The 14,866-nt window shown below is 37.2% G+C and overlaps 1 protein-coding gene across 1 annotated transcript in view; it reads right to left on the reverse strand.

Annotated features, from left to right (window-relative positions):
* Positions 1-349: 349 nt before the first annotated feature.
* The window catches only part of LOC150080491 (glycerophosphocholine cholinephosphodiesterase ENPP6-like), an 88,186-nt gene continuing 73,669 nt past the window's right edge, over positions 350-14,866 (reverse strand). The window contains exon 7 of the mRNA XM_090381314.1: positions 350-617. Coding sequence (XP_090237440.1) covers positions 376-617 — 242 coding nt within the window. The 3' untranslated portion in view covers positions 350-375. The remainder of the gene's footprint in view (positions 618-14,866) is intronic.

Consider the following 14,866-nt stretch of genomic DNA (forward strand, 5'->3'; position numbering starts at 1 on the left):
TGCTTTTACTCAGTTTGTTTACTTTTTTTATAAAAGGCATGGAAACTATTGATATTATTCCAACAAATGCAAACCGTATCATGAATTTAACTGAAAAATAACTTTAAAATAAAGCAATCTGTATTTACTGTTATCATTTATGCATTTGTTTAAGTGCTGTAATTTGCCTGTTTTTTAGATTTAAAATACTTTCAGGTATTCAAGAGAGAGACATACCTCTGTTGAATACCTGAAAGTATTTTAAATCTAAAAAACAGGCAAATTACAGCACTTATACAAATGCATAAATGATAATAACAGATTGCTTTATTTTTAAGGTAAGTTATCAGTTAAATTCATGATACTGTTTGCATTTGTTGGACCTGTGAACATAACTCAATCTTGTTTTTTGCTACCTCTTCTATTTTTAACACAGAAAATAGCAACAGTTACAGCTGTCAGTATTCCACATATGAACAGCATTATCTTCCGTTCATATTCATGTCCTTCACTTAAGGCATCTTGAATTCGCGCCCAAGATCCATTATTTGGTAGAGGAGGAATTTTTAGTATATGGCACATTAAGTTGTAATGATCTACCATTTCTAAAGGAGATAGCACTTGACCTCTTTTCAAACCTATTAAAAATAAAATTATGTGTATATTACAATATAGAAAGTCAAAAGGTAGTTAATGCAGAAAATACAAATATCCATATTTTTACACCTCTACTACATTACTTAAAAATTTAAAAATTCTTTCAAAATCAAAGAACACATAGCATTGTGAAAAATGATTAACTTGTATTATACAAGAACATGTGTTATAATTTTTTTATACTTCTGGATAGCCACACAGAGTAAGAAGTTCATGAGATATTTTGTGGTATCACATGGATTTGAATTGTGGCATGCACAGTTCTCTGCTTACAAGTTAACCACTAAGCTAAATAAAGAATGTGTTTTACTCAAACACACACACACACACACACACACACACACACACACACACACACACACACACACACACACACACACACACACACACACACACTGAGTGGTCACTGTTTTAGGTACACCTAAAATAGTGACCACTCTGCTTTTTTTTATAAAATAGGGATTTTTTTCAGTTGCAGTATCACATGTTCATAGTATGAAATATAAGGCAGGTGGGCAGATATGTAGGGATGTTATATCTGTGCAATTCACTGCAAGAATAGGTAAGACAAAAGATTTAAGTGACTTTGAATATCTTGCAGTAGTCAGACACATCAGTATGAGTATTTTGGAAATTGCAACCCTGCTGGGATTTTTGTGTAAAACTGTGTCTCGGGTGTATCAAGATTGGTCCAATAACCACATAACATCCAGTCAAAGGTGATCCTGTGGTCAGAAACAGTTCATTGATACAAGGGACCAATGAAAGCTGACAAGGTTTGTGAAGGGTAAGTAAAAGGTTACAGCCAGTCAAATAACGACACAGTACAACAGAGGTAACCAAAGAGGCATTTCAGAATGCAAAAATCGTCATATCTTGACAAAGATGGGGATATTGTAGCCTACTACGTAAATGAGTTCCACTCCTATCAGTGAAAAACAAGAAGGTATCTTGTTTTTAAGTGGGCTCCGGAACACCAACGCTGGACAGTGGAGGATTGTAAAAACATTGCTTTGTCTGCTGGACCCTAGTTTTTGCTGTTTCAAGTTGATGGGGGACCATAATATGACACAAACAGACCCATCCACCTTTCCAGGCATAAACAATGCAGGCTGATGACAGCAGTTTAATGGTGTGAGAAGTTTTTGTAGTGCACACTAGGTCCCTTGATAGCAGTGGAGCAGCATTTGGATGCTGTAAGCTATCTGGAAATTGTTTTTGACCAGGCACATGCATTCATGACTGCAGTGGATCGATCTGCAAATGGATTGTTTCAATAGGATAATGAACCATGCCACAAGGTTAGAATTGTACAGAACTGATTCCAGAAACATAAGGAATTCATCCTACTGTATTGACCTCCGTAATCACCAGATCCCAATCCAACTGAGCATCTATAGGATGAGGTGGAATGAATTCTTCAACCATCCAATTTGCAACAACTGTGGAAAGCACTTGAGTCAACAATGACTAACATCTCTGCGACATGCTTTCAACACTTTGTTGAGTTCATGCCACAGCAATTCCAGGTTGTTCTGAGGACTAAAGAGGGATCAATTTACTATTAGGTAGGTGTATTAATAAAGTGTCCACTCAGCTTATGATTTTTAACTAGTTATGTCACATCTAAAATCATTTCCCTAAAATGATTAGAAATGTAGATACACAACTTGGCTGAATGGTCTGCATGAAAACAGAGATATATTCTTACTACATATTTGAATATACATGATACCACAAAATAAGTTAATTTTCTTGAAACTTTGTATCTTGTAAACTCTGATTCCATCTGGAATATAAACAGAAAATTTATTTATTTATTTTAAAACAAGTGAAGTTAATAGGAGTTTCACTGCATATAAAACAGTGATATTAACTGTGATCTTATTTCATATTGTGATATAAAAAAATCTGTGATATATATGAATTCAAAATTATTATATTAAAAAGTGGAAATATAATACTGATTCTGTGTGTAAGCAGAATGAGGCATTGGAGATATGAAGTGTTCTGAGCAGTGCAGACGGTCTGCAAGAGTAGCTCATGGTGTCTTTTCAATGAAATATAGGAATTTTTCTAACAGGGATAAGGAGGCTTGTTTGTTATTTGGTTTTTAGGGGCATTAGCAACTAAGGCCATATTGCTCCGGGGATATGCGGTGGTCATTCCCTGACCTTTCCGCATCCTCCGTATTTGATGGGCATGGGTTCAAACCCCGGTCTAATCAAGAAGCATATGCTACGCACTGCTGCTCCTGCCCACCTGGCTACGGAGGCACCAAATAAGGAGGTGATTATCCCCTTGTATAAGACAATGGTCAGGCCACACCTTGGGTACTGTATACAGGTGTGGAGGCCTTGTTTTAAGAAGGATGTAGAGCTGTTGGAGCGAGTACAGAGAAGGGCAACAAGATTAGTGAATGGAATGAAGGGTTGCTTTTACGAAGTAAGGCTTAAGTTTTGCAAATTACAGTGTATGGAGACTAGGCACTTGCGAGGTGATCTGACTGAGGTGTATAAAGCCTTGAATGGTTTGAGCATGCTCAATGCTGATGGGATTCTTCCCCTTGTTCAGAATAATCACCTGAGAGGACATAAATTCAAATTGAGGAAGGACAGTTGTAGGACAGATGTGCAGAAGTTTGCCTTTAGCCAGCGGGTAGTTGATTGGTGGAACAGACTTCCATCTTTTGTTGTGGAAGTTGATAGCCTAAATAAATTTAAGGCTGAGTTGGACAGGTATTTGGAATGAAGGGAGGGGTGAAATGGGAGTGGTTTTTTTTTTGGCTGATGCTGCATAAGCTTGCTTTCTTGCATTGTATGCCTCAGAAAAATGGCAGCTATGCTTTAATCCAACAAAGTGTAAGGTATTACACCTGGGAAACAGTAATCCCAAAATAACTTATTCACTTGGTGGAGTTCAACTAAACCCAGTACTGGAGGAAAGGGACTTGGGTGTTACGATACGGTCAGACATGAAATTCTCTGAGCATTGTAAACAGGTTGCAAGGAAGGCCCATAGTGTACTATCGATGATCTATCGAACTTTTGCAAGTAGAGATAGGGACATGATAATTCCATTATATAAGGCTTTTGTTAGACCACACTTGGAATACTGCATTCAAGTATGGAGACCGCACCTAAAGAAAGACATCAAGCTTCTTGAAAGGGTGCAAAGACGGGTAACTCGCCTGGTGTGATCGGCAAAAGGGCGTCCTTATGAAGAAAGACTTAGAATATGTGAGTTGCAGAGTTTGGAAATTAGACACCTTAGAAGAGATTTGATTGAGGTGTTTAAGGCTCTGAGAGGCATCAGTAAAATGAACGAGGACGAAATTTTCAGATTATAAATGATGCTAGAACTAGGGGACATAAATTCAAGTTACAGGAGGAAATGTTTAGATTGAACTGCAGGAAGTTTTATTTTAGCCAGCGAGTTATAAATTACTGGAATAAGTTGCCTACATGGGTGGTAGAAACTGACAGTTTGGGGAAATTCAAAGGTCATCTGGATAGTACCTTCGGGTGAGGGAAGCGCATAGGATGATAGGTTTAATTTCCTTTTCTTTTATTAATTATTATTATTATTATTTTTATTATTTTTTTTTTTTGGCTGGTGCAGCATAAGCCATAGGCTTTCTTGCACCATATGGCAGCCAGTACTGATACTAATGCTAACTTTTAAAAGTTCAACACACAAGTATATAAATTAAATAATAAGAAGACTATAATAAGAAGCTTTCAAAGACTGGAACTGTGTGTTCCAGTCTTTGATGATGATGATGGTGTTCCAAAGACTGGAACACCATCATTCTGAACTGGAGCACTTCAGGTTGCAAATGTGCAATTTCGAGATTATGGAGAGTACAATTATGACTATGTCCCCTCCTCCCACTAAATACTCCTGTGTACCCTCTCTCAATTTACCCAAAACTTAGTTAAAATACAATATTGGATCATCTATAATTTAAATAGTCATAATTCATCTATTAAACAAAAAGAGGAAGAAAATTGCATTCCGCTGGTCATTGTTTCCACGCACGCACCATATTAGAGAGGAAGTTGTCCAAATAAATTTGAAAAAATTTTATTATTCATGATTAACTTTGAGGGAATGTTTTAAGTCAGTATCAATGGATAAGCACATTTTATAGATACATGCTGTTTGTAATGAGTGTGGATATGCAATCAGAAGTAAAACTTGTGGATGAGCAACAGGATTAAAAAGAAAAACATAATCTGCATATATGTAAATCCACAGATGTTAAGGGATGGCCAAATAGTTTAGAATTGGAAGCCAGATATTACCAACAGGTTTTTATTGCAAAAAAAAATTGCTAAGAAAAAAAGTTCATAATAACTGAAAAAGGGTTCCAAAATAGTGCACTGATTTTATAAGTAATAAAAAAAGCAAACCTCAGAGTGCATCAAAGTTCTAAATGTAAATTCAAATGCTGATTCTATCTCAAATTTAAGGAGGCAATAAAAAGAGTTATCCCTGGATGAAAAATTCTATATCAAGGAAGCAACTATCAAATTGAAAAATAAGACATAATATGCATGCTTCATTTTGTATAATCATCATTATTTTCTTCTAAAAAATTTTTTAACAACACAGAAAGTGAATCAATTCATCTGCTTAAGATTTTGGTTGAGTCAGAACAACATGAATTTATAACCACTCATTTTGTTTTCTATTACATAATCAACCTGCTATTACATAATCAAATCTGCAAGGGTATTCCATCAATGTCATATTCTTATAATTTATACAAATGGCACTCATGTGGAACTTCATGGAAAGCCATACCAATGCCAAAATATAGCGCATCAAAATTATTCTTTGCAACCAGTTTTTCAACCTTATAATATACAGCTTGTATATATCAGCTGATATATACAAGGTTTTTCCTCAAATAATGCCATTTGCCATTTTTTTCAAATAACACCTTATAGAAGTAAAACTTGTGGATGAGCAACATAGGTCTGTAAAACATCCTTAATCATGTATTTCAGAATTTTCATTACTACTAAATTAACCTTATAGGACTTGCATTACATTACATTTAAGATTCCATTAATGCTAAAGGCCTACCATACTGCAGCCTATCCATGGCTGTCAACTGCAATATTATTCTATTAACTGGGTCAAAGTTATATATAGTAAGTTGGTATACACAAAAAAAAAAAAAAAAAAAACATGCACATTTTCCTTTCTTATTATTTCTCCCACCCCCATTTATTTTCTTTCTTCTCTCCCTCTTTTTTTTTTTTTTCCCCTTTTCTCCCTTTCACTTCATTAAAATTTTTTCTCTTTTTTTTTTTTTCTGAACTTTCAGTTTAGCCAATCAGGCCCCAACAAATAAGAATTTACCTGAATACTTCATATCTGTAGATCTTAATCAGGTGGGTTCCCTCCGTTTTATGGAGTTGTGGTCCACCACTAACTGCCATCCGCCTTCTAAATACTTTGCTCACAAAGTCATTAAAATATGCAAATAGGCAACGATCTGTGAACAGAACCCACAGTCGCTCTTTCTCTAAAATTCCAACTGATATTTCCAATTTAGATCTAATATCCAAATAGCAATGACAATCCAGCATAACATGTTTAGATGTTTCTGGTTCCCACAAACACCTAACCCTTGCTCACATAATCTTAACAATAACAATTTATATGCCAATCCATGTCCAGTAATGAGGCCTGTGGCATGAAAACCAAATTTAAGCCATGGTTTTAACTTTGGATTTATAATTTTATTATTTGGGAAAAAGATAATGGTCTGACGGTCTTTCTCCGCATTTTCCCAATCATTTTGCCACATGCCCATTATTTGCAAAACAATACTCTTTTTTGCAGATTTTAAAGCAACTTTAGAGCTTACGAGCAACATCAACTTACAAGCAACTCTACATCCTTCCTAAAATGAAGACTCCAGACCTTTAAGCAGTACTCAAAGTGTGGCCTGACCATTGCCTTATACAAAGGAATAATCACCTCCTTTTCCCTACTAGCAAAATTCCTGTATATCATTGACAATATCCCATGACCTGCTCTGGCAGCCTGTCTGCATTGCCCTGAAAATGTCATATCTGTACAATTACTCCCAGATCTTTTTCATTTTCTACCACCCTAAGTGTAGTGCCACAGAGTTGGTACGTTTCACTGGGGTCACTTCTACCCATATGTGGTACTTTGCATTTGTCAACGTTAAACTTCAGTTGCCACTTCTCAGTCCATCTGCCCAACTTTTCTACATCCTGTTGCAGTGGCATTCTGCCATTACTGTCACTAACACCCTGTCAACCTTTGTATCATCTGCAAAACTTCAACGTTGGTTATAAACAGCGATTTCTCTGCTAGACCTGAGGTCTTCAGAGAAAACAGTTCCAGAGGATTCAGCAGTAAGTTCCTTATTGTTTCTGATTGTTAATGACACTGATGAAGACATAATAGCCTTGATCTTCCAGTGATATACAAAAATAGACAAGATGGTAAATGGAAGCAATCAAGGTACACTACTTAAAAAAACCTAGACAGATTATTCAGTTGGTGTGAAAAATGGCAGTTAAAGTACAATATTGGGAAATGCAAAGCTCTACACTTGGGTAATCATAATCCAAGATTACTGTTACTTGGGAAGCAACAAACTTAATGCAGTTGAGAATGAAAAAAGACTTAGGAGCAATTCTGCAATCCAACATGAAGTTATCTCAACAAAGTAAACAGGTTACTAAAGTAGTAGTATGTGATGATTTATTTATCACGTACAGGAATTTTGCTAGGACAATGAGGTAATTATTCTAATGTATAAAGCTTAAGTCCTATCTTGAGTATTGTACACAGGTTTGGAACCCTGATCTCAGAAAGGACATGGAAAAGGTGAAGCAACAAATTCAGTTATAGGTCACTATTGAAACAAAAGCTGTGAATTAGGGTTGAAATTGAAAGTGTCAGCAATTCTGCCCAGACACGATAGGAGGGAGTATATGATGAGAGCCTTGTCGATCAATTCGGCCCTGGAAAGACTGTGCAAGGGTCAAGGGGTAGAATTTTTTTCAGCCTGGTCTGTACTTAACAGGAGAGACTGCTTCTACAGGGATGGGATACACTTAAATAGAAAGGGTGCAAGAATATTTGCTGATGCTAACGAGGCAGTGTTAGGTGAGTTGGAAAACTGCTAGCTTGGGGAGATACAAGGACTAATAGATTAACAGTAGCCACTGGCAGAGGTGAAAGTGATTCTTGCACTGCTTCTATTGGAATGAGCAGCAGCCTGGAAAACAAGATGCAGGGTATTTCAGAGACTGCTGGAAGTCATTGCGGTACAAGTAAACACATGGGTTGTGTTAGGGTAGCTAAGAATAGAAACAGGTGCATGTATACTTGTGTGTACACCAATGACAGGAGTTTAGTAAAAAAAGTTGATGAATTTGAGGTATTGCTCAGAACATCAAAGGCAGATATTGTTGGGATATCAGTGACGTGGTGTCACACAGATATAAGGAATGCAGAACTGGAATTTGGGGAGTACAATGTGTACAGAAAGGATAGACAGGATAGGAAGGGAGGAGGGGGTTAGGCTATTACTTAAGAAACACATAAAATCCAAGGAAGTGAAGCCAGTCGACATCGCTGAACAGTGCAGTGCAGTGCAGTGTCGAGTCAGTTTTGTGTGACATAAGCATTGGGAGATCAACAAAATTGAGAGTAGGAGTGTGTTATAAGCCTAATGACTCTGATGAGTATAATAAGGAACTGTACAGGGAAATAGAGTGGGCCAGTAAATCAGAGAGTCTTATAATGGGGGATTTTAATTTCCCAGATATTGACTGGAATTTGTGGGTTGGTCACTCACACATTAGAAAGGCTTTTGTGGATTTATTGGATGATTGTTTTCTACATCAGCATGTTTGGGAGGCAACTAGAGGGAGTAATACTCTTGATCTGATTATCAGTAGTGATTCTTCATGCATTAAGAATCTGCAGATAAAGGAACCACTAGGTGGCAGTAATCAGTGTGCTGAAGTGGGATTTACTCAAAGAGGTAACTACCATCAGGGGTAAAGGGAAGGTTTTTGCTTTTGTAAAGGTGACTACGGTGGTCTGAGACAGTACTTAAATTCTATACGGTGGGACCAACTGATGATGTTACCAACAGCAAATTCAAAATGGGAAGCATTCAAAGAATTTATCTTGGAAGCTATTAGGCTCTACATACCAACTAAGAAATATTGTTCAAGGTTTAGGCCTAAATGGATGTCAGATGAACTAATGAGACATGTGGTAGAGAAGAAAAATGCATGGGATACATATAAATTAATGGGTGACATGGAAGCCTATGATAGATATAAGCTGGTCTGTAACCAAGTCACAAAGGAGATTAGGCAGGTAAAGGCAGATTATGAGAAATCCTTGGCAAAGGATGCAAAGAAAAACAACAAAGAGTTCTTTACCTATGTAAACTTTAGAAGGAAAGGGATGAATCAGATTGGTCAACTGGATATTGATTGTTCAACTGTTGATGATCCTGCTCAGGTAGCTAACAAACTAAATGAATATTTTGCATCAACATTCACCCATGAGGAGTTATTCAAGGAGGGGAATGCCAAAGGTGGTTAAACTTTGGCAGTGGGCTGGATGATTTTGTAATAACTGAGAGGAAAGTGGAGGAGAAATTGTTGAAGATAAACATAAAAAAGGCACCCGGGGTGGATGGGATCTATCCAGTTATATTAAAAGAGGCAGCAAAGGAAGTAAGCAAACCCTTAGCCATAATTATGAGAGCTTCTTTGGACTCAGGGGAGGTACCCATGGACTGGAGATGTGCAAATGTGACCCCAATTCACAAAGGAGAATCAAAGGCTGACACAAGTAATTATAGACCTGTGAGTTTAACTTCTGTTCCCTGAAAATTAATGGAGGCACTGGTTAAAGAAGCACTGCAGGATCATCTAGACAAGACTTCAGTTATAGCTCGGACACAGCATGGTTTTGTTAAGGGAAAGTCTTGCCTGACCAATCTGATTGGATACTATGATGTGGTCACAAAGGAACTGGATGCAGGGAATAACTTTGATATCATATATTTGGATCTTAGAAAGGCTTTTGATACTGTTGCACATGGAAGACTGCTGCACAACTTGGAGGCATTGGAGGCAAATTGCTGCTATGGATAAAGGGATGGTTGAGCGGGAGAAGACAGAGTGGTAATCAATGGACACTGCTCATCGTGGACTAATGTTATTAGTGGAGTCCCTAAGAGTTCAGTATTGGGTCCATTGTTTTTTGTATTTATAAATGATATTGATGATGGTATATCAAGCTCAATGTCCAAGTTTGCAGACGATACGAAGGTTGGCAGGGTTGTTAAGGACACTAATGACAGTACGTTGCTGCAACAGAATCTAGAAAAGTTGAGCAGATGGCTGAGAGGTGGCAAATGAAGTTTAAAATTGACAAATGTAAAGTTCTACATATGGGAAGCAGCAACCTCAGAGTGACATATCAACTCTGTGGTACTACACTGACAGTGGTTGAGAATGAAAAGGACCTGGGGGTAATTGTGTAGGCAGATATGAAGTTTTCTGAGCAGTGCAGACGGTCTGCAAGGGTAGCTCAAAGTGTCTTGTCAATGATATACAGGAATTTTTCGAGCAGGGATAAGGAGGTGATTATCCCCTTATATAAGGCAATGGTCAGGCCACACCTTGAGTACTGTATACAGGTGTGGAGACCTCATTTTAAGAAGGATGTAGAACTGTTGGAACGAGTACAGAGAAGGGCAACAAGATTAGTGAATGGAACAAAGGATTGCTCTTATGAAGAAAGGCTTAAATTTTGCAAATTACAGTGTCTGGAGACCAGGCACCTGCGAGGTGATCTGATTCAGGTGTATAAAGCCTTGAATGGTTTGAGCATGCTCAATGCTGATGGAATTCTTCCTCTTGCTCAGAATAATCATTTGAGAGGGCATAAATTCAAATTGAGGAAAGGCAGATATAGGATAGATGTGTGGAAGTTTGCCTTTTCCCAGCGGGCAGTTGATTGGTGGAACAGACTTCCATCCTTTGTTGTGGAAGTTGATAGCCTAACTAAATTTAAGGCTGAGCTGGACAGGTAGTTGGAACGAACGGAGGGGTGAAATGGGAGTGTTTTTTTTTTTTTTTTTTTGGCTGATGAATTTTTTTTTTTTTGGCTGGAAAATAAGCTTACTTTCTTGCATCATATGCCTCTACTAATGCTAATGCTAATATAAAGAAACATCCTCTATATGGATATAGAGGAACTTCAGTTTTGTGGGCCGTAAAGTCATGAGATGTTGCACCTGCAAGTGACTTGATCGAGATTCTCAAACCTTGAAATGTTTTGGAAAATTAAGTAGTAACATACATAAGTATATTAAGTAATACTGGGATATCATTTTTCTTTTACATGTGACAAAAACTAGAAGAAATTCACTTAACAGTATATTAAGAAAGGATAGTTCCAGACTGGATATAAAAAAAAAATGTGCTTTCAGCCATTGGCTTATTAACTCCTGGAATAACATCCCATCTGTTCTTTAAGAACTGGAGAGCTTATGTAAATTTAAAGACAGGTTGGACATATACCTGTAGAGTAACCATTTCTTCCCCCCCTTTTTTCCCTTTTTATGGCCAATGCTAATAAGTCTGGATTCATTGTTCATTTCATTAAATTGCTTTTATTAATACTAATACTAAAAGTATTAGTATTAATAAAAGCAATTTAATGAAATGAACAATGACATCTCTAAATTACTACCAAACTGTTATCTAATGATACATGTGACACAGGTCATGTGCAGTCCACATAATTTAATGTAGCCCACAGAACCATGAACTATGTAAAATCATTTTTTCCTATGATGTTAGAGATGTAAGAGGTAAGCAAACCTTTGGCCAAAATTATGAGAGCATCCTTTGATTCAGGGTGGTCTCTACGGATTGATAATGTGGAAATATATCTCCTATTCACAAATGGGGATCAAAGTGTAATTAGTAATTACAGACCTATAAGCTTAACTTCTGTTCTAAGGAAAATAATGGAGTCTTAATTAAAGAATTAATATAGGATCATCTTAACAGGAATTCAGTTATACAGAGATGAGCAGAAATCATGTCTGAACAATCTGATCAGCTCCAATGATGCACTAACAAGAAACTAGATGCCAAGAATTATATACTCAGATTTCAGTAAAGCTTTTGACACCGTTCTGTATGAGAGACTAGAGCAGTGTGGTATTAGGAGCAAATTAATGCTACGTATACAAATTTCAGCAGTGTGGTATTAGGAGAAAATTAATGCTACGTATAAAGGGATGGTTGAGTGGCAGAAGGCAGAGAGTGGTTTAAGTGGGCACTGCTCTCCTTGGACTAATGTTATTAGTGGAATTCCTCAGGGTTCAGTGCTGGGTCCATTGTTGTTCTCAATATTTGTTAATGATACTGATGAGGGCATATATTTAATGTCTAAGTTTGCAGATAATACAAAGGTTGGAAGGGTGGTTAGTAACAGGAATCAAGGCTCAACACTGATAAATGCAAGTACTATATAGATAAGAGTAATACAAGAATAATATACCAGTGAGTTAGTAACAGAAATCAAGAATAACATACAGTTTGGTTAGTAACAGAAATCATGGCTCAGACTGAGGCTTAACACTGATAAATGCAAGGTACTGTATTCTTCTTCCAGTCACATAGCTCCCTGAGGTGATGTTGTGGCCACCAACAAATTCTCCAACTTCATTGATCATGTGCTCTATGAGCGGCATCGCAAAGTGTCATGCCCAGAAGTTCACTGATCCCATCTTTCCACCTAGTTGCAGGTCTTCCTCTGCACCTCTTCCCCTCAATTTTTGTTTCCATTATATTCTTCAACAGAAAGTTTTCCCTTCTTACTATATGATCAAAAAACTTGAATTTTCTTTTGTTGATGCTATGAAGAAGAATTTTAGGCTTGCCAATTTTATTCAATACCTACTCATTTGTTCTACAATCCAAGTAAGAAATACACAATATTCTCCTGTAACACCACATTTCAAATACCTCAACTTTCTTCCTGTCAACTCTTTTCAGATTCCAAACTTCACATCTATAAGTGGCAACTAGAAAAATTAATGACTCTGATTCTCAGTTTCAGCTTTAGGGGCAGATTTTGATCTCTCCATAATTTTGTCAAATCAGTAACCAACGTTTCAGCAATTGCCTGTCGCCTCTTTACATCATTTGAGCAGTCACTATTTTTATTTATTCTTGACCCTAAGTAATCAAATTCATCAACTTTTTTGATATCTTGCCCATTAACCTTCACTTTACTGGAACCAAGATTATCACCAATCACCATAATTTTAGTTTTACACACATTCAGAAACAATCCTTTTTTCTTACTTGCTTCACATACTCTCCTTAGAGTTTCTTTAAGATGATCCTTAGAACTGCAAATTAGCACAGTATCATCTGCATAACTAAGGTTGTTTATCTTCAACCCTCCAATTTTGATGCCAGTCTCTAAATCTTCCAAAGCATCATGCATGATACCTTTGGCATAAAGATTAAAAAGGTGAGGTAACAAAATACAGCCCTGCTTGACACCATTACCTATTGTGAAAAAGTCTGAGTTTCCCATGTTGGTTCTCACAGTTCTTTCCTGTTCCTGGTAAAGTAGCTTAATCAGCTGCATTATGTGGATTGGGAAACCCATATTAGTTATTGTTTCCCATAGTTTCTCATGTTGAACACAATCAAATGATTTTGCATAATCTATAAAACACAAAACGACTGGAACATTGAATTCTTTGCATTTTTCAATAATCAGTTGTAGACTTAAGATCTGTTCTTTGGTTCCTCTGCCCCCTCTGAAAGCTGCTTGCTCTTCTGTCATTTCTTCTTCAAGTTTTCTTGAGATTCTGTTTAATATGATTTTAAGAAGAACCTTGCTAGTATGAGAAATTAGGCTAATAGTCCTGAAATTTGAGAAAACTTTCAGATCTCCTTGTTTTGGGAACGGAATGAAAATTGAGGCAGATCATTAGTGTCAGCATGTGCTTGGAAGAGCTGCTCACAGTATTCTTCCCACCTTCCTTTAATTGTGTTCTCCTCTATTAAAATTTCCACTTTGGAGTCCTTAATTACATTAAGTTTTGGTTGGAACTTTTGTCTTAAGGATTTAATTACATCATACACCTTCTTAGTATCGTTTTGTTTGTTGTGGTATTCGATTTATTTACACTTTCAATTGATGTAATCCTATATGTCCTGGCTTAAACAGTGCTTGATGACTTTGCTTAGTTCCTGATACTCTTTGTTTCCTTGCACAGGAACCCTTTACCACCAGAGAGAGAAAGAGAGAGATGAAGAGTTCCCGCTTCATCACTAGAGAGAGAGATGGTAATGGCATTTTTTGAAATTGCATTAGCAATGGCAAGGTTTGAGAAGATGGATCCTGACAGCAAATGATTCTCAAAAGTTAACAGAGGGGCGAATGATATTAGCATTAGCATTAGTAGAGGCATTTGATGCAAGAAAGCAAGCTTATGTAGCATCAGCCAAAAAAAAAGAAAAAAAAAAAAAGTAAAATAAATAAATAAAAAATAACCACTTCCACTTCACCCCTCTGTTCATTCGAAATACCTGTCCAGCTGAGCCTTAAACTTATTTAGGCTATCAACTTCCACGACAAGGAATGGAAGTCTGTTCCACCTACCAACCACCCGCTGGCTAAAGGCAAATTTCCGCACATCTATCCTACATCTGTCTTTCCTCAATTTGAATTTATGCCCTCTCAGGTGATTATTCTGAGCAAGAGGAAGAATCCCATCAGCATTGAGCATGCTCAAACCATTCAAGGCTTTGTACACCTCTATCAGATCACCTCGCTGGTGCCTAGTCTCCAGACACTGTAATTCGCAAAACTTAAGCCTTTCTTCGTAAGAGCACCCCTTTGTTCCATTCACTAATCTTGTTGCCCTTCTCTGTACTCATTCCAGCAGCTCTACATCCTTCTTGAAATGAGGCCTCCAGGCCTGTATACAGTACTCTAGGTGTGGCCTGACCATTGCCTTATACAAGGGAATAATCACCTCCTTATCCCTACTAGAAAAATTCCTATATATCATTGACAATAAACCATGAGCTACTCTTGCAGCCCGTCTGCACTGCTCAGAGAACTTCATATCTGCCTGCACAACCACCCCCAGGTCCCTTTC

This window comes from Mastigoproctus giganteus, chromosome 9 (assembly GCF_048544385.1).
Source record: "Mastigoproctus giganteus isolate SK-2022 chromosome 9, ASM4854438v1, whole genome shotgun sequence".
Classification (NCBI taxonomy): domain Eukaryota; kingdom Metazoa; phylum Arthropoda; class Arachnida; order Uropygi; family Thelyphonidae; genus Mastigoproctus; species Mastigoproctus giganteus.